At 49.6% G+C, this 19,984-nt stretch overlaps 3 protein-coding genes across 3 annotated transcripts; 1 reads left to right on the plus strand and 2 right to left on the minus strand.

Moving 5' to 3' along the window:
- Nucleotides 1–396: 396 nt before the first annotated feature.
- TTC4 (tetratricopeptide repeat domain 4) lies at nucleotides 397–8,139 on the minus strand. Its single transcript, XM_080348576.1, has 10 exons — nucleotides 8,040–8,139; nucleotides 7,836–7,953; nucleotides 7,552–7,713; nucleotides 6,852–6,929; nucleotides 5,956–6,080; nucleotides 5,626–5,712; nucleotides 4,514–4,728; nucleotides 3,270–3,351; nucleotides 2,100–2,182; nucleotides 397–1,234 (listed from the first exon to the last, which is right to left on the minus strand). Exons 1-10 carry the CDS (start codon nucleotides 8,109–8,111, stop codon nucleotides 1,135–1,137), a joined length of 1,122 nt encoding a protein of 373 aa, XP_080204702.1. The 5' UTR covers nucleotides 8,112–8,139; the 3' UTR covers nucleotides 397–1,134.
- Nucleotides 8,140–9,590: 1,451 nt separating this feature from the next.
- On the minus strand, nucleotides 9,591–11,106 carry PARS2 (prolyl-tRNA synthetase 2, mitochondrial; the record flags this gene model as incomplete). Its single annotated transcript, XM_080348719.1, has 1 exon — nucleotides 9,591–11,106. Exon 1 carries the CDS (start codon nucleotides 10,986–10,988, stop codon nucleotides 9,591–9,593), a length of 1,398 nt encoding a protein of 465 aa, XP_080204845.1. The 5' UTR covers nucleotides 10,989–11,106.
- Nucleotides 11,107–13,158: 2,052 nt separating this feature from the next.
- CIMAP2 (ciliary microtubule associated protein 2) lies at nucleotides 13,159–17,559 on the plus strand (the record flags this gene model as incomplete). Its single annotated transcript, XM_080349081.1, has 9 exons — nucleotides 13,159–13,170; nucleotides 13,502–13,606; nucleotides 13,712–13,828; nucleotides 13,991–14,128; nucleotides 14,220–14,354; nucleotides 14,653–14,814; nucleotides 15,015–15,143; nucleotides 16,453–16,583; nucleotides 17,457–17,559. 9 exons carry the CDS (start codon nucleotides 13,159–13,161, stop codon nucleotides 17,557–17,559), a joined length of 1,032 nt encoding a protein of 343 aa, XP_080205207.1.
- Nucleotides 17,560–19,984: the final 2,425 nt, after the last annotated feature.

Genomic DNA, 19,984 nt, shown 5'->3' on the forward strand with positions numbered 1-19,984 from the left:
GAGCCATCCTTTCTGCTTTATCGGTAGAAATCACTGCTGCTTGACTGAGTGCAGGGGATGATGTATTGGTATGAACATTAAACTTTAACTGACCTCTCCGTCTCCTTAAATATTGTGCTTTATCCTGCTGTGGGACCACGGTCAGCCCTCGCCCAGGCCTGGCTCTGTCCCTGGGGCTGCAGAGTGACAGAGCAGGAGTGACCTGGGGACACGAGGGTGAGCTGCACCGCTGTGAAACATCTGGTGGTTTACATGCATTTGGGAAAACAGCTCAACAGCTTTTTAATGCTCCCTGCACTACCTGTGTCTAAAAGGGCAGTATATTTCTGCAGTCGCAGAGACTGCAGCAGAGAGAGAAATGAGAGATTTAGAATTACTTTTAGTTAAATGCCGAAGGCTCATACAGAACCATGGAAGACCCTGTATGTTAGCTTTACCAGTTAGTGTAATGGATAAGGTGGTTATTTTGGAGTAAAGAACTCCTGTTTTGTCATTCTCTTGTAGTATTTCATGAGGTGATAACAATTTTTGTCTGATTTATTAGGCAGAAATCAGTTCACTCAAAATGGACTTATTTCAGGTTCTATAGGACAATCAGTAAGGCAAAGGGTCAGTAAAACACACCTCTCTGAACAAAGAGTTCAGCTTTACTCTGGCCAGCAGCAGAGCCAAGGGGTGAAAACAAACAGTGCTGCTTAATCCCAGACAGGAATTTGACTCCATCCATCCCACTGCAGTGGGCAGGTATCTCCAGACAGCTGTTAAATCCCAGCAGCTACAGCCCACCTCCGAGGAAAATGGTGATTTTTTACAGGTAAGTAAGTACATTCCCAGCTGCTGGTGCTTCAAACTGCAGCCAGTGCTTGGCACTGCTCAGGTTTATTTCAAAACCATACTCAGCCTGTCATAGAGGAGACCTTCTGCAAGCCAGCTGGATTTCTTTTTAGACAAATAATCCCCTCTTGTAAGCCCTTCATTCTCCTGTGCTGCTTTCCTGGAAGTTTCCCTGTGCGCCAAGATTATTCCTCCCCTGAAGCGTGCAAGGTGTTTTTGTTCAAGCAGAAGTTTGCAGCCTGTAGCCAGGACGACAAACAGCAGCCTCTCGCACAGGATTCCTCGTTTTGTTTTTGCTCATTAGAGTCGATGCACCTTCTTGCCAGAGAAGTACTTCTTAGAGAAAGGAGAACCCTTCACAAATGCCAAAACTGTTGGAGTCCCAGCCTTTACAAAATACCTGCAAAGATTAAAAGGAGTCCTTTGGCTTCCTTGTAGCTGGCCAAGCGTCACACAAAGTGAACAGCTACCACCCGGCTCAATAAAACCCAACCTCCCCAGGGCTGATAACAAGCTTTTTTGGTTATCAGTAAAGCCTTTCACAGCCAGGAGGAACATGTTATGAAACAAGTCTTCCCCCAACAGCTACTTCTAATTAAAATGGCTGTTATTTTGCCTCTGGAAGGAGGTTTCTTTTGCAAGTGCCCTTATGCACGCTGCTGTTTTATGGACCGACAGTTCAGAGCCCACAGCAGCAGACGCAGAGCTCTGTGTTCTCCAGCTAGCTACAACATGGTGCAAGTTAATAGCACAGGCTTTACAATCACTTTCTGGCTTCACAAACAGCAAATTCTTCTCTCTAAATAACTGCGCAGCACTTTAAAGTCTGAGCGAAGTTGTGCTGCATGCTGTGTTGGGGGCTGCTTGCACCGCATTATTAACAGTGAGAGCATTGTTAACCTTCAACATGCTCTTCACATGCTGTTGCCTTTTTTTTTGTAATTTTCATTTAAAGTAGAACTGTGCAGATGGAATCTGAAACCCTTTTGTGCTGCTGCTTGTGTGTAGCCCAACTCCCCTTCTCAACTCCATCCAGTCCTGGAAAGAGTCATTAAATTTTTTTTTCGGGGGGGGAGGGTGGGAAATAAAATCTAAGTTGCTAAAGCCAGGGACAAAATCCACGCAGTCCCACTGCTTCATGCCTTCCCCACTTAGAGATACCAAGAATTAGGGTGATTAAATCAGGGAACAAACTGCACTTAAAGCTCAAAACGTGTGCTGTTTGCCTTTGTGCTCTCTCTGGACATGAACAGGTACAGCCTCACCTTTGGTGCTGCAGCACTTGCAGCAATGTGTGTTCTGGGTTCAGCTCATACATTTCTGCTCTTTCTTCATCTTCAAAATAGAGCTGAAAAAATTTGGAAGGGCTATTAAATACTAAAGATACATGAAGCCAAACTACCAAGCTGTTGAAAGTCTAGTAACTGCACGCCAAGTATTGACCAGAGGTTTAGCATTAAGAGAACTACTGTAGGCTGCATTGACTGTGGCAGATGCAAACTTCAGCAACACAGAAGCTGGTTGGTGTGAATTCCCAGTCTGCCCCATATAAACCAGCTCAGCTTCTTATGGCAGTGGCAGCAGGAAGGCAAAACACACTGCCTGGTCCTGTGCTTTACAAAGAAGCAACCCAAATCTTCAGACTGCTTTTTAACAGGTGAAACATAGTGATGGTACGAGCTAAGCTGAGTAGGTTTAAAGATATTTGAACAAAATAGAGCAAATTTAAGAGATTTGAATCCAGCAACTGTGCCTTACACTGTATGTACACACAGAACTATAATCCCAGTTTTTAATGTGGTAAAGTATACAGCCACTGTCCTTTTGGATCTGTCTGGCACATGTGACACTGAAGCAGAAAATGAAAAATAAACATCTCTACCCTTCTACGTACAATATCTGAAAAATTATCCAAACCTGCAACAACTACAGCCTACTCATATCCTACCTTTGCTAAAGTCTTAATAGACAAATATTGTCATGATGTGATTCAGTATTTAAATATCTCCAGCCAGTTCTGAAAACAACCTGTTTTTTAAATAATATTTTCTCATTTGTACTGAGCAATTTCACAGCAATGCAGCTAAAAAGCCAGGCAGCCTACCAGCTCAGTGGTCTAAATCTTAATCATCGCTACAAAGATGGGAAACTAAGCAATATCTATAAACACCTTCTATCAAATACAACGCAAGCAAAACACAAAACAACTTTCATTTTCATTAATGAATTCTGTATCCACATCAGCACATCTGGAAAATGTCTGAGTTTATAAGTGAATGCATCTCTCCAGATTGTTATTTCACATCTGTGCACGGTAAAGAGGTAATGATGCCATTGCTTTTATACATTCAAAGCTGCTCAATCTCACTCCAGGAGAAAAAAAAAAAAAAGCAACACAACAATCCTGAAAAAGGAAGGAAAGTAACATTTCTCACCTCAAGACTGCTGGGAAGGTATTTTCTTTCTAAGTCCCAAGGAGGTAACTCAGCAAACATCACCATTAAATGATCAATAAACCTAAAGCCAAAATACACTTGGTTAGCTTAGACAAAGTGTTCAGAGTTTCATTTGAACAATGGCAAAAGTACGTTAGGAAATTAGACAACAGACTTGAAAGCAAGTTTAGATCACTAATAGTTTCTTCCCTTCGGACTCCTTGTGTTCCTACTGAGACCAAGGCCCTGTTGTAACCCATGCTATTGGTTTCAAACTTTAGCAGTGCAACTGCAGGTTATTTGTAACTTTTCATTTTCACACTGAAAAAGATGTCAAAATAAACACCCTGCAATTTGTCTAAAATTGATTTTCCTTCTACACGGCCCCAGCAGCACCACGCTTCATCAGATCAGAATGCTCAGAACGTGCTTGTCGGTCAGAGGCTTGTTTATTTTGGTACTTCAGGAGTGCTGGTGGCCAGTTTGTTCTAAAAACCCGTTATTTCTTCCTTGGATCATGAAAAGGCACAGTGAACACTACCATAGAAGAACCACAACTTTACTAAGCTGCTTGCACTGTACTTTTAAGACCTGAACTTAGTAGATCTGAGGAAAATGCATCTCCACACACACACACATGCAAAAAAGTTACAAATTCCAAGTTTGCCTGATAATGTAAGATCAGAAACTGAAGTTAACACTAAGAAAAGTGGAATTCCCACCTTGCCAGTCACTTTCTTACACTCCAAAAGGTCTGCAGCACTTCGGTCAGCCCACTGCAAGCCCTAAGGAAAACTATGAGGTCACTGGTGGTGATGAGGTCCCTTCTGGAAGCTTTTTAGAGTTTTTAAGTTTAATTCTCTTTCTGAGACCCCATATTTGGAGAGCTTTGAAATAGCACCTTAATGAACCTCTGAAGTCCATGCATGTGGATGGGTCACTGGTATCACTGGCCACTGGTCTAAGCCAACACCGCGAGCCCCTTTGATCACACTGGCTAAATCTGGCACATGTCTCTGTGCTATAAATTTACGCAACATTGAGATTTTGGCTCTTGTATTTTAAAGTGTCATTTGTAAATCACAGAATAATTCAGGTTGTAAAGGACCTCAGGAGGTCATTTAGTGCAACCTCCTGCTCAAAAGCAGATTAAACCTCTAGAACTTCTTTATTCACACTTGCTGTCTGTTCTCATCTACTTAAACGACTCCTTTATGCAGGAACGCTGCTGACTGTGCACTTACCTGGATTGCTCATGAAAAGCCGTGATGAAGTCTGTTTGCTCGTGCTCAGGGTACAGAAAGAGGACAGGCCAGTTCAGGTTGCCATCAGCATCTAAGTGTACCTTTGCCCCCGTGGCATTGTCAGAGTGGAATCCATCTAAGGATATCTCAGCCAGGCCATCTGATATTTCCTCTTCTTCATTTGAAGGCTCATGAACCAGCTTGATATTTCTTTCCTAGAGGGGAGGGAGGAAGGGAAGAAAAAAAGAAAACAAACAAAAAAAACCAACCAAACCCCAAATAGAAATGGTGGGGGAAATAAGAGCAAAAAAATTAGCAATCCGTAAAAGGACAAATTGTGTCATTATTAATGAGTGAGCTCTTAAACAAGTCATCAAAAGCCTACCTACAGCTATCAGACTCAGGTGACTAGTCTTCATAGTAGAATCCAGAACCTCAGTCAGACACTCAGATTCATTATAAAACAGATAAGAAGAGGTGGGAATCTGGAGGGGCCCACATGCTGAGAGAAGAGCCCGAGAAAATGTGTGGAGAGGGATACATCTGAAACCCTGTTCCTTGGGACCCAGCAGGTGTAACGTCAGGGTACAACTACCTGCACCAGCTCCTGCAAACATCCAGAGAACTGGAGGAAACCCACTGTTTTCTTTAAAAAGAAAACTGCAGAAGAGGAGATCAGATTTTATGTAACAGTCTACAATATTTTAACATAGCCCAAACATTTGCTGAGGAAGGAGGGGATCCAGGATTGATTCCCTCCTCCACCCTTCTGGATGGTTATCTGCTATCCTTCCTCTGAATAATGCTGATTGGCACTAAAGCAAGCAAGGTTCACTGGGCAGTGTGACACAATAGCCCAGCAGCCAGAGCACTCTCTGGGTGCTCAGTTCATCTCCTGACACTGAGTTTGTATCTTGCATTAGTTGTCAGCTGAAATACGGAAACCTGGGAGCTGGGGCTAGAGCCACGTAGATAAAGAGAATCATGGTTTTAACTCAGTTTTTTGGCTCTAGCCCTCAAAAGACTGTGTACAGGAGCAACCTCTTAGAGACAAACATGGGAGCTCTTAAGAAACCCCAGCAAAACCAAACCAAACCCCCTCACCAACCCACCTTTATTGCTGCAAGTAAAATTTCCTTCTGACGCTGCTCTTTCTTCTCCATCACTTTTGCTTTCCTTGCATCCCGCTCCTCAGCTCGCTACATGTAAGAAAAGGTTGCACTGTGGTTACAGATGGCAAGTCAATGCCTATCACTACTCTGCCCTTTCAATAAGTGGAAAAATCAGTTCAGATCCCCAGAAGGGCTCCCTCCAGCTCTTTTTCGGGATATTAAACTACACAGAAACTTGTGCAGAGCACTCTTCAACCAAAGATCCCAAAGTGTTTCTTGACACAAAGCAGGCCACAAGCACTGTAGATGCCAGACTGCCTTAATACTTACCTTTAATTTGTCAGCTTTAGCTCTCATTTCCACAAGCCTTTTCTCTTTTGGATCTATTCGCAAGCCCTCTTCACACCATACTATTGCTTCTGGGAAATTCTTCAGCTCCATGTGACAGAGAGCTCCTGGAAGGATTATGATTTTAAGTTTCTAGTATTGGAGTCAGTGTGCAACTACTACACAAAGCGATGGTTATAAACACAGCATTAGTCCGGTGTTTTCAAGAGGCTCATGAAGCAGCACACACTGTTGTCTTGCGGGGTCATGTTCAATCGTCAACTTCCAGCAGGTCAGCTGAGAAGAAAATCTAAAATATTTCAGCAGTTCTTACAAAATTTGCTCAGCTAGTCACAGAACTCGGCAGAACCATGCTAGAAGTGTCCCTTACAAGCAAAATTTTATCATTAAGTATAATGTATCAGTATTTGTCTCATAAGGAAAAATAAAGTGGCTGTTTCCATGGAGTGAGAAAGGCTGGGGAAAACAAAATGAAACAAACCAAAAACTACTATTGTGGAAAACAGCAAAAGTCATGCTGTGCTCTAAAGAAACACATCCAATGCTGCTTTGGCAGGTATAGAATCTGAAGAGCAAAGAGCAAAAAATAGAGCGTTTTTACTGAAAAACCAAAGCAAACGCAGAGTTCTGTTTTGAGGAGAAACAGCAACAACAAAACAAGAGATCTGTTACAGTAACTGTTTAAATTTTCTGAAACGAATGATGTCCTGAAGCAAAGTATGAATGCACACCCACAGTAATTTAAGATTTATAAACACTGTTATTAAACACATAGAAACATGCAGTGAAACAAAGCGACATGCCACAACAGTGTTTCAGTGCTTGTAACAGTAAAAGCTGTTTTGGAACATGTTACTTCCATGTGCTTTAACTCTTACCTCTTATGATGGCTTTGAGATGGGTGGGCTTGAGCTTTTTGGCTTGGATGGCATCGTTGAGAGCAGAACGATAGTTACCTACAAAGAATCACAGAACGGTTGGGGTTGGAAGGGACCTCTGGAGCAGGGTCACCAGAGCAGATCACACAGGATTACATCCAGGAGGGTTTTGAATGTCTCCAGAGAAGGAGACTCCACAACCTCTCTGGCAGCCTGTTCCAGACCCTGGCACCCTCAAAGTAAAGAAGTTTGTCCTCATTTTCACATGGACCCTCCTGTATTTCAGTCTGTGCCAGTTGCCACTCATCCTGTCGTTTGGCACCACTGAAGAGTCTGGTCAGTTTTCATTTTCAGCAACACTGCTCAGAACTTTCCATTTACATTTAAAATCCAACCAGATCCAAAGGTGACAAAACAGCTCATGTGGAGATTCTGTAATTTGCCGTTTCTGTGAGGCAAGTGGAGGAAGAAAGAGCAAACTGAGAGCAAGAGGTGAAAGGATAGGAATCCATCAGACAGGTAAGAGCTGGGGCAGGATCATACAAACACAGAACACCAAGATGGAAGGGACCATAAGGATCATACACTGGTTTGGGTTGGAAAGGACCTTCAAAGCTCATCTAGTCCAACCCCACTGCCGTGAGCAGGGACATCTTCACCCAGCTCAGGTCACTCTGGACCCTCTGACCCGTCTCCTCACCCAGGTGGAACTGTGCGGCCGCCCGGTTTGTGTGCAGCATGGCGTTCAGCTCCACGTCCTCGCACCCCTTCTTCAGCCCCTCACTGTAGGCGATGACTGCTTTTCCATAGTCCTTCTCCCTGAAATACTCGTTCCCCTCGTTTTTGTACATCCTGGCCAGCTCTGCAGGGAAGAGAAGGGGGGACAGAGCCTGAGCGGGGGGGAGAGGCAGCTCCCCAAGCCCCCTCCCCCGGCCAGACCCGCGGGGACAGACCGGCAGGACCCTCCCGGCCCCGGCCGCCCACCTGCGGGGCCCCGCTCCTCGTCGAAGAGCAGCGACTGCAGACAGGCCAGCTCGGGCTGCCGCGCCGCGTCGATCTCGGCCGGGCAGCGCTTCATGAACATGGGGATGGCCTCAAGCTCCTGCGGGGACACACACACCGGCCCTCAGCCCGGCCCGAGATCCCGCACCGGCTCCCCGTACCCACCCCCCGGCCCCCCCGCCTCACCTGCTCCCAGGTGTCGGGGTGCAGAGCGCCCTGGTAACGCGCAGAACCCCCGTCCGGTCCGGCCGCCGCCATGCTGCTGGTGCTGCTGCTCCGCCCCGCTCCTTCCGACCGCCCCCGCTGCTACCGACCTTCCCCGCTCCTTCCGACCGCCCCATCCGTTCCTTCCGACGGCCCCCCGCTTCTACTAACCGCCCCCCGGCTTCTCCCACCGCCCCGTCCGCTACCCAGCTCCTCCCGACCGTGCCCCGCTTCTACCTACCGCCCTGCCCGTTCCTTCCGACGGCTCCCCGGTCCTCCCGACCACACCTCTCTCGCCCCGTCCCAACCGCCCCCGCTCCTCCCGGCCCCCCAGCCTCAGGCCGCCTTTCAGCAGCTGATTTAGTTGGCATCTCCCATGGGGATGGCAGGTGAAGCTGGTCCTGCTCGGGACAGGGAGGAGAAGGACCAGGTGACCTCCTCAGGTCCAGGAGCACATGGGGCCACCACACAGCCCGACATGACAGCAGCCCCATCCTTGTTCACAATACCCAAATCTCAGACCCAGAAGCTGCAGCACAAGGTGACTCTCTCAGAAGAGCTCCCTGTCCAGGGTGGGACAGCAAAGTCACAGAAGGGCCCATGAGGTGATGGCACCACTTGGTGCTGCTGGAATGGTGATGATCTGTTCCTCAGGGGAACACCAGCATAGACAGCCCCACACTGCCACAGGCACATCCAAGTAGGATGTCACCACCCTGGGGGACAGGGTTACTACAGCCTAAAAGCAACAACATGGCCTCAACATTTTTACCCTCAGGCTTTACAGGTCCCCAGACTTCACATTTCAATGTTTGGGGTTTTTTTGCAAAGATGTTCTACAACTCTGAGGCTGCATTCCTGACAACACACTTTCACCACCCAAGCCTGGCAGATCCAAGCATCTCACCAGCTGGACTGACCTGCACAACTGGGGTGTGGATGTCCAACACCCTTCTTCACCGTCATTCCTGCAGATTAACAGCACTAGAGTATTTTCAAGGTGAAGGAGGCTCTGGACTTCAGCATTTTGCTTTAATTAAAACTGCATCCAGATTTATTTTCATGGAACCCTGGTGTCTATAAAAACAAGACACAGATGGAAGAAAGGCATTTTCCTTCCTCTCCTTCTTAACATTCCTCATGCTGAGAACTCAGCACCTGAAAATGGTGAGGGAAACCCTTCCATCCCTCCTCCTGCAGCTTCAGATGTTGTGTGCACCCAACACGACGGTCACCAGCCATCTGCCATGGAGAGGCAGTGAGGGGCTGACCTTGCCAACGCTCCCACAGCTGCACTAGGCTACATGTGCTGGCAAAAACAGCTCACAGAGGGAGAAATGTCCCCCAGCCCCATAGGGGAATGTGAGCCAACCCTAGCTCACTCCCAGCGCAGTTGCAAGACACCACAGCTGGCTCTGATGGGAGCTGGATGAGGCTCCGCTCACCCAGAGCCATTGCTGGCAACCTGCCCATCCTTGAAAAGGAACCAAGGCTGTTCAGAAGAAAGTGCAGCAAACACAAGAGATTCAGAGTTTAAGGGACTTGTGCTTTACTCAGTAACTCAATAACACCTTCCTTGGTGAGAAATAGAACCTCACCAGCATTCTGATTCCAGACCTCAAAGACCGAGGGGTCCTCACAAACCCTCTTCCCAGCTACGATCACGTAGGGGTAACCCAGCTTGTTGGCGTCCTTTAGCCTTTTGCCGATGGTCAGCTGTGTCCTGTCATCCAGCACCGAGTCACCCGCGAGGTGTGGCAGCACTTCAGCAAGGTCATTGTACAACCTGTCCAGCAGCGCAGCTCCCTCCTCTTCCTCCTTGCTGCCTCTCTTTGGTGGGATGAAGCAGAGCTGGTAGGGTGTGATGAGGCTGGGCCAGCGGATGTTGTCCTCTGTAGAGAGCACCTCAATGGAGGCCGCAAGGATGCGAGTGACACCCAGGCCATAGCAACCCATTTCTGCCAGCTGAGGTTTGTTCTCAGGGGAGCAGAAGACAGCATTGGAGATAGAGGAGTACTTGGTGCCCAGATAAAATGTGTGCCCCACTTCAATCCCTCTGGTCTGGATGAGTTTTTCCCCACACATGGGGCAAGACGTTTGTTCCCCATTTAGCGTTTCCACGTTGGCCGCAAAATGTCCATCAGGGCACAGCACCAGCCTGTCCTCGCCGACGTCTGCCGGGAGCTGGAACTCATGGGACATGGTGCCACCAATGTTGCCCGTGGCCGCCTGCACTTTGACAAAGGGAAGGCCCAGGCGGTCAAAGAGGCTGCAGTAGGCGTCGCATACCAGCTTGTAGGTCTGCCGAGCCGCCTCTTCGGAGGTGTCAAAGGTGTACATGTCCTTCATGTAGAACTCCCGGCTGCGCAGCAAGCCAAAGCGGGGCTTGGGCTCATCCCGAAACTTCCTGGTTATCTGGTAGAGGCGCAACGGGAGCTGCTTGTAGGACAGGTTGCTGTGAGCAGCCACCAGCTCCGTCACTGCCTCCTCATGTGTAGGGCCCAGGCAGTATCCCTTGCCGTGCCGGTCCTCCAGCCGGAAAAGCTCCGTCCCCATCTTGTTCCAGCGGCCACTGGCATGCCACAGCTCTGCCGAGCTCAGGCTGGGCATGTTCACCTTCTGCCCCCCCACAGCCTGCATCTCCTCATCCATCACCCGGATGAGCTTCTCCATGGCGCGGACGGTGGGCGGCAGGTAGTGGTAGCAGCCGGGGCTGGCGGGGTGGATGAGCCCCGCTTGCAGCATCAGCTTCTGGCTCCGGCAGCTGAGCTCCCCGGCTCGGCCGTCGCACCCCACCTCCCCACCCGCCTGCAGGTTGAAGGGCTGGAAAAGCTGCGAGAGCAGCAGCCGCTTCGCCCTGCCCGGGGCTCCGTGCCGGGGCCTGCGGCCGCGCAGCGCCGGGAGCCGCCATCTTCTCAGCAAGGCCTCCATGGCGGGGCCGGGGACCCGGGGCCTGCGGGGGTGGCAGCGGGGAGCGCTGACTGCAATGCGGGGACTGCCCGGGGCGGGAACCGGGCGGTACCGATACAGGTGCGCAAAAACACGTGTGTACCCGCAGGCACCCCTTCCGGGTTATGGACAGAACCACGCCCACCCCCCCCCCCCCGTGGACACAACCAATAGGAACCACAATCCTCTATCACGTGGAGGCGGAGAAGACCAGGACTCTATGCTTTTGCCGCTATGGCGGCGGGGCGCCACCTGCCGGGCGGGCGGGAGCGCGGTGTGTCTGCTTTGGGGCGACACACGGGAGAGTGCGGGGACACTCGCGATGTCCCACCCAGCGTCGGGTCGCAGCATCTTCGTGGTCGCACGGTGCTCCCTCGGGAGTGAATGAGCCCTTATTTTATTTAAAAGTGAGATTGGAAGAAATCTTTGTGACTCTTGTATAATGCAAAATACTAATGTACACTCCTGTTTACAAGGAGCTGGGAATGGGCAAAATCAAGGGATTAAAAGGGCACATTTTTCATGCTCCCGAGTGACTTGGGAGCATTAAAGTGGTTAAATAGTCGAGGGTGACTCAACGTCCCGGGGCACTCCCTCAGCATTACAGCATCAGAGCCAAGATCTGGCACAAATTTCCTGGCTGCCAGGTAGCAACTTCACTCCCAGACTGGCCTTTCATGGTTTTGTCAGGTGATTACTTCTCCCTACATGATTTCTCACCACAATTAAACAAGAAATGCAAAAGCTGCCTGGGAGAAGCGCAGTGGCTGCCTCGGAGGCTGGAGGAGCAGGACAGGTCCCTGGGTGCAGTGTGTGAGTCCCACAGGACACCCTGTGCCATATTGCATATCCCTTTGGCCAACCCCTTTTTGTCCAGAAAATGGAAGATTTTCACCTGTCATTTCAGGACTGGAGGGTTGTTTTTCGCTGTTTCAGTTGCCTTTTTGAGCCGCAGAAGCCAAGCATGTTTCCATCAGTGACTTATTGCCTGCTATGCTGATCAAAGGGACAAAAACATCTTGGATTCATTTGCTGGGATGGTGTTTTAACCAGGAGAGTTTAAAGCTGTACAAGACATGCGGTCTGTGGGGAAAGGTGATATCTCTTATTAAATGAGCAGACAGGACTGAATGCGGGGCTGAGCTAGGGGGTTTTGTGCCTGAAACTCTGTCTGTGCTCCTTATTTTTTCCAGCTGTGCTGGAGGAATCTAATAAAGGTCCTGCTGTCCCTCCAGCCTCTCACTGATCTGGTTGCCCACTGCTTTGCCAGGGGCTGATTTTTGCCATTTGGGCCAAATGTGTCTGCTCTGTGTGTGGCAGGGTTGCGGGTATCAGCTCTGTCTGGGATTCCCCTCATCGCCCCAGGAGGAAAAGCACTGAGGATGGGGGAAGGTGAACAAAGGGCCCAAATCAGTGCCTGGCACAGCAGCGCTGGGTTATACCCTTGCCAAAGCAATCAAAAGGGTCTGTTATAGAGAAGCTACAGTCCTGGATCCCCATTGGGATGGTGGAAAACGTTTATTTTCTTTCCAGCAGCACCAGACCAGAGCTAGGGAAGAGAAGTCAGGGCAGATGGGAGGCCAAGTCATTCAGCGGCTGAACCTCACTCCATCCTGCGGAGGATTGCAGTTTCGGCTTGGGGTCTCAGCACAGAGAGGTGACACGTCCTGATGGACCCTGGGCATGCTCTTATACAGCTTGTAGGGTTCGCAAGCCCACAGCTCTGACTCTCAAATCTGGCTGACTTTCACAAATACTTTCATTCCCTCCAGTGATGTTGCCAATGCAGGAAATATGGTACCACAGAGCACACAAGCACTAAAAGCTGCATTTTGTTTCGCAGAGTGTGATTGGCAGGTTGGGCAGTTGCTTTACACTTTTTTGCAGATTAGAGATAATTTGTCCCTATGAAAGCTTAGTAAATGGTTGGATCAAGCCCTGAATATGTTGCATTAGCCAGACTGGGAAACTCCGTTGCAATCAAGATCTCTGCTTTGACCCTGGCCCTGTCCGTTCCTGGGAGTGGACGTTCCCTGGGGAACAGGGATGCCGGGTGCCACGGTGACAGCTGCCACGGCAAGGGCTGCCACCATCCCTGCAGCCCTTGGGGTCCAAAGGTCTCAGCGTGGGGCTGCAGGGGCTCCTCAGGGACATGGGCAGCCAGGTGAGGCCACCAGCTGGGATGCATGGGGTGAGCTGGACGGTGTAGCTCCCCTCACCTCCCAGATCATCTGTGCCCATTGGAAAGTAGTTTCTTTCTGCACAGGATGGTATGGGACACCCAGCTCAGGCTGGGAGCACCCTGGGTGGGAGCTGTGGGATGTGTGTTGCTCATACCAGAGCTTGCTGGTGCCTTCCCAGTGCCCAGAAAACACAGAGCATGGAGTGGGACGTGGAGCAGCAGATCCCCTTGTCCCTCACCCTTCTTCACCCGGCTGTGGAGCCACAGCTGCCGGAGCCTGGGCTCAGCTTTGGGCTCGGGTTTTGCCTTGCAGGGGAAAGCACCAGCCTCTGGCTGGGCCAGAGCAGAGATGGCCTCCAGGCTTAATCAGCTGCCCCATTTCCAGTTCAAGGAGATAATGAAGAGCCGCAGACGCTGGGTAAGAGCTGGGTTTCACCTGCCCTCCGTGCACATTTTCTGGGGGTGAGCAGTGCAGGCAGCACAGGCAGCGATACCCAGCTCTGTTCTTATTCTCCTCCTGCAGCAGGAAAGGCTGGGCCCAGGGAAGTACAACATCAGGGACTTTCTGCAGGAAACACGTCCCTGCAGCCTCCGGGGAATTTGCGACACGAGGGAGCAGCGATTCAGGGACAGCCACAGGGTAAGCCGCACCCTGACACGGGAGGTGCTGGGGAATGGTGCCCCCTGGCTCTGGGCTGGTTCCTCCAGAGAACAAGCCCTTTGCAAGGGTTAGGAGCTACTGTGGGTGCCATCTGCTCCTGCTGGGCTGGGGACTGTTCCCAGTCACCCACCTCTCCTGCAGGACTGTGTCCCTGGCCCTGGCACGTATGGCCCCGGTGGGAACCCCTACACCCGCCTCGAGGAGAGGGACAAGCGCTCGGCCAGCACACGAGGGTTGATGGACAGTGGGACAGCAAAGTGTGTCCTGCCAGCAGCCATGGCAAGTCCTGTCCCTCTCCCTGGGGACACACTGGTGGAGTGGCCCTGTCCCACACTCAGTGCAGCCCCTGTCACCTTTCTCCATCCCTCAGGGCAGTGGCCTGGGACCTGGCACCTACCACCTGAAGAGCAGCATTGATGTGGGGCTGCAGCGGGTGCACAGCCCCGGCCAGACCTTCTCAGGGGACAGGAGAAAGCCTGCTGGTGGGGGACATCATGCCTTGGAGGTATGTTGCCCTGGGATCATGCACTGGACGAGGTTTCTCAGAGAGCTGTGGCATTGCCAACACACTGTGAGAAGGATGCATCTGTCCCACTTGAATTTTGTGCTTTGACTTCCCTTGAATCCAGGGATGGATCACAGAGTCATAAAATAGTTTGGGTTGGAAGGGACCTTTGAAGGTCACTTCGTCCAACCACCCTGCAATGAGCAGGGACATCTTCACCCAGACCAGGTTAATGGATGGTGTGCCCCCAGAGACCACCGGCAGCTTAGCCTCTCGCACCATTCCCTTGTCCTGGCAGAGACGCACCAAGCCGAGCACCAGCACTGTCAGGAGTTTCTTGGACGAGCTGATGTTGAGAGAGAACAAGAAGAAAGGGTGCTTCAGCACCATGCCGAGGAACCCGGGCTGTCCCACGGAGAGGATCTTCTGGGCCACGCTCAGCCAGTGCCCAAAGGAGACGGTCAGGGGGGACATGGACATATCACATGGATGGGGTGTCACCAGCATCCCCAGCAGTGCAGCGGGTGCCTGCGGTGGGGATGCGTTAGGCCCTGGGTGGATGGAGGGGTGGGTGGTTGGATGGATGGATGGGCAGCTCTTCGACTTTGTGTACCTCTTTTTACAAGCAAACTGAAGCATAACAGGTTTCTTTCTGCTCAGTATGCAGTGGGGCCGGGCACATATAACCCAAAGCCTGTTGAGGGATTGGTGTACTCCAACCAACCTCCATTCTGGACGTCTGCCAAGAGGTTTGACAGAAAGTCCTACCGCCTCTTTACTGGGAACGAGGTGAGTGAACAGACAAGGCAGTGAGAGAGGGATGCAGGAATGGTCAGACTCTGAGCTTCCTCCATCACCATCCCCAATCCATGACCAGCACACCCAGCAGAGGACGAAAGTCTGAGCCGAAGGAAGGGTAGGCACTCCTCAGCAGCTGAAGGTTAGGTGTGTCCTCTGAAGGGGAGCAGCACCCCAGCAGAAGTCCCACATCAGGTGGCCATCTGCGATAGAAGGCAGGCTTGAGCTCAGGAGGTGCTTTTCTCTCCCCATTATCAAGGAAACTTGGGTGACTTGGCCACATGCTTATGCTTTAGCACCCTCTCTGGGTGCTGTCACTCTTCCCCAGAACAGGTTTCTAAAGAATAAACAGTGACTAAGGCCCAGTGTCCTGCCAGGTGAAGGAGAAGGTGCCCCCTGCATACAGCAGCACGCTGGGCACCCACTGCTGAGCACACACTGCCCAGAGGCAGGTGAGCTCAGCAGTGACCATGTTATCTCTGCTGCATCCTTGGGCCTTTGCCCTTTTCAGGGGATGCTCAGACAGCTCTTCCCATTAGTTCCGTTTCACGCCAGCTGCAAGCAAGCAGATGCACTTCATGAACAAGGGCAGCTGGGTCTGAGTCCTTTTCGGTGCCAGGAGCTCTTTGTATCCTCCCAGAAAGTCATATTTTGCTGCTTGAAAGCCGTTTTTTCCTGTAGCAGCATCAGCAGCATGTTGCAGAGCCAGTGCTAGTGCAAGCCTTTCCCTTAATACCTGTTCCTGCAGCCGTATTCATCTTGGCAGCTTTCCCATGGAGAGCCAGAACAAAGCCCAAAGGGCTCAAAGCAGGGAGGGAAAGCTTTAGTCTGAAATAGTTCGCCTTGGCTGGAGATGAGGAACAGGCTTCCATGTGGCTTCTCTCCTTGATCCAGCTGAGTGCAGGACAGGCAACTTGAAAGAGGTCAAGGATGAAGACATGTTCGTAATTGCTGGGGGAACTCGACAGATTAGATTTCAGTGGGGAGGTTGCGACACGGCAGCCCTTGACTACAGTGAGCAGTAGGCGTCTGACAAGCGTGCTCAAGCCCACAGAGCTAATTGACTTCTTAACAGACCACTGTGATGAGAGGAACTGCTAATGAAGGGAAGTGGCTGGGTTAACACCAATTAGTGTCTCTTCTCCTCCCTCCCCTGACGTATAGGCCCGGCTTGGTTAAGGAATGCCACCTATTATTGTATTTTTTGCAACTGAAGGCCTGGCCATGTGAAGGCACCACCGTTTTTGTGTCCCTCCTGCTGCCTCTGCTGGGGGAAGCACATGAGACATTCTCCTTCCAGAACCGTGTGGGAGTTGGTCGCTACAACATCACCAAGCATGAAAAATACCCTCAGAATGTGAGATACCAGTCCCTGTACCGGTATGATGTACAGAGGTACCTGAGCAACTTGAAGCGTGATGCCTATTTGCTGTAAGTCTGTCCAAGAAGCGGGGTGTAGGAGATTTTACACTGGCTTACAGGAAAATCATCTATAGCAGCTCTGAGGTGACTCTGCATGCTACTCTCACAGCTGATGTACGATGGGATGATTGTGTGGTCAAAGCACTGAGTGGTTGTTGCATCTTGCAAAATGTGATTTGTCTGCAGTGAAGGTGCAGGCAAATAGCTTCCATCAAGTTAGAGGGGGCAGCTTGTCTGTCTCCACTCATTCCCAGTGCCAGCAACAGCACTGAACAAAAATCCTGTTTCTCAGGCCATGCCTTGGTTTACCCATCCAAGGAAGGAAGGTAACAAGGCTCACTTCCACCACAAAGGGCTTTGAAATCGCTGGTGTGAAAGCCCCGTGAAGCCGTTTTGATCTCTGCTAATGAGAGGCCCGGGGACAGCCCTCTGCTCTCACCCTTGCTTGTGGCCGAGATGAGCAAAGTGCTGCCGTGGCACTGCAGGTTGGCAGCTCTGCAAAGGTCTGTCTTGATCTCCAGAGAGTAATTAGGAACTGGGCTTGGCTGAATACAACTCAGCAAATTTCAGTGGGGCAGCCACAAGTTAGATACCCTATGATGGAGAAAGCATCTTGAAATCTAGCTTTCAGTATTGCCTGCCTTTGGTAATTTTGCAATTCCAGGAGGAATTTTAAAAAATCTGAACAGTGAGCAGGACTTGGAATTCAAATGCGTCTCTCTGATCGAACAACACTACATCCAAAATCACTTTTTGGGCTATAGCTGTGCGTTCTAGGGAATAGGCAGGTTTTTAAGAGCTCTGTTCACCTCTGTACTCAGTAAGACTGAGATTAAACCAGCCAATAATTCGAGCCCACTGAATCGCATCCTCTTTCCACAGTGAGCGGCTCAAGCCTGTTGCTAAAACCAACTGGAGTGATTTGATTTCTGCTCCACGATGTCCAGATACCTCTGAAGAACTCACTACTGTTTTCCAAACATAAGATGTTGCGGGGAAGCTCAAATCAGTGAGTAAATGCCACATACCAGCAGATGAGATGGGGTAGATGAAAATACTCACAGTGTGCTGCCATGCAACTCAAGGGATGGGAAACAACTCAAGTCTTGTCCTGTGGCAATAAAACACTTTTAGACAACCAGCAGTCTAACTTTTCTGTTGAGGAATTAATTATTTCCACCTTGGCCTTCACAAAAAGATAATTAAGTTAAACCTTGGTTAACTGCCTGTGTACCTGTCCTGTGCCATCTTTAGCTGGTGCAAGGGTCTGAATCGCACAACAGCTTCACTTGCATCAACAGTGCCAATGTCTATAAGCAGCTGGAGGGAATTAGGGAGAATTTAATGTCATTGTTCCTGGTTTTGTAGGATATTAAAACCTAGAGGCAATGGGGAAAGTGGAATGAAGAGAGAGTTGTGTCAGTGGTAACAAGGGATGGCCCTAAAAACGTACTGGAAACACACTGGTTCACTTGGAATTAACCTTTGTGAAGTCTCCTACTAGTGTTTAGACCAGACTAGAATAATTAAATCTAAGTGTTAATTGTGGCTGATTAAGTATGCTAACTAATCTGCAATTATCCTTTGGTGGGGGAGATAATTGAACACAGGTAGAACTGCAGAAATTCAGATAAATCTTGTTGTTTGTCCTAGAGAGGCAAAGGAGGAAGATCTCTGAAACACCTGAGCTGTGATGTGGGTGAGTGCTGAGGTAACAAGAGAGGCTTATGAAATGCAGTGTCAGCCTAGGCCAGTACAGAATGCTATTAAAAGAATGTGGGGCTCTGAATGAGTCTGCAGAGCTGCTGTGAAGGTGTTTTTCAAGGAAACAGAAGATGTGGATTCAAAACTCCTCAGGCTAAAGAGTGCACTGAATCTTCATCCTTGCTTCTGTGGCTGATCATTCAAACCAGGGATTAGATTAGTGTGAAGCGAGAAGAATGAGGTAGCTCTCTGTGTTAACTGCTGTAGTACCTGAATCCAAAATGGGGTTTTGTCCTCCTTGGATGGAATGTCACAAGCAAAGACGGAGGTGAGGAGGGGGAAAAAAAAAATAATCAGGATAATTGGCATAATGAGGTTCTGTGTAGTTAGTGGGGTGTAAGGGAAGGGTTAAGGCTCAGCTAGAAGGTGTTTCCTTTGTAGGGGTGTGACTTGAGGTAGAGATAAGAGCAGACTTCAATGACATTCCTTCAAAGCTGTTTGCAGCACCACCTCTATACTGGGCTCCTCATGTCCCCCAACCACCTTGAATGCCTCTGGTCTCTTTCAGTAATTGCTGACCATTTGTAATGATACAATGAGCAGGAAAAATTATAAACACAAGTAAGTAATCATTCATTAAGAGACACAGCTTTGAACAGTAGGCTGGCTAGGTCTTTATTTTAAACAGCCTATACAACCAAAAATTAAGAGCAACAGCAATTACGCATGTGCACGTGTGTGACTGGTACAGTTACAGTACCCAATCACCTCATACAAAGTTTGCCAATAAATTAAGGAGTGAAAAAAAACAAATACAGTGCATACCTAAAGATCCTCAGTACATAAGTGAGAGAAACACAACTTAAGTGAAAGTGTTTGCATATCCTCTAGCTGTTTTAACATCGCTCTTTAAAAGCGGACCAAACCCATTCTCGCTCTGCGCACATTATTTTAGAAGCGCTGGGCGAAATTGCAGCTTTGCCTCCAGGACAAGGAAATGTCTGGTGTGTCCAGGAAGGCAAATGACACCCTGAGAACCAGCCGTTGCCTTCCTGCATACCCTGAGGCCTGGAACGGATCAGCAGATGCTCCTGGATCACTGACGCAGCTCCTGCTCGGCTCTGTGGTTCCTCTGCATTGGCTGCGTCTCCCCCCACTACCCATCCCCTGCATGGGATCTTAATGGATACCTTATTTGCACACAATTTGCCCAGCGTGCATCACTAACAGGCTGAACTTGTTACTGCTTTATCATTGGTTTCATCTGGACCATAAACATCCATCTATCAATAAATAAAATCATTGGTTTAGCACTTGTATAAAAATTACAATGCCTCCCACTGTTCACTGTTTAAAACGCTTGCCATGTCACCCTCTACCCAAGCCTCACGAAAATGACTTCTTTTTCCCTCCAGCTCAGTAATGTTTCAAGTAACAGTTTTAAGTACTGCTCGGACAAGGCACACGCTTGGTTTGGAACCATGTTTCTGGCTACAGGGTCAAAACATTTCTACGCTTGACCGTCTGAAGTGCGTGACTGCACCGTTCTCACCAGCGAGCAGCAGCAGGGGAACCGAACAGCACTTGCTGTTGGTTTCCTCTGCAGGTGAGGGAAACAGCCCTTTTACAAAGCCTATCAACCTAATCCAGCTAAAACAAAAAGCAAAAATGTCACTGGAGTCAGAACCAAAGCCTGCGTGTATCCA

This window comes from Nesoenas mayeri (assembly GCF_963082525.1).
Source record: "Nesoenas mayeri genome assembly, chromosome: 8".
Lineage (NCBI taxonomy): Eukaryota > Metazoa > Chordata > Aves > Columbiformes > Columbidae > Nesoenas > Nesoenas mayeri.

Bases quoted from the DNA above. Each gene is read 5' to 3' on its own strand.
- TTC4 (XM_080348576.1), bottom strand. From the start codon at position 8,111: ATGGCGGCGGCCGGACCGGACGGGGGTTCTGCGCGTTACCAGGGCGCT. The intron at 6,930-7,551 runs GTGAGGAGACGG...GATTCTTTGTAG, and splicing joins GGCCGCACAGTTCCACCTGG to GTAACTATCGTTCTGCTCTC. The intron at 1,235-2,099 runs GTGAGGCTGTAC...TAATCTTTGCAG, and splicing joins CAAGTGCTGCAGCACCAAAG to GTATTTTGTAAAGGCTGGGA.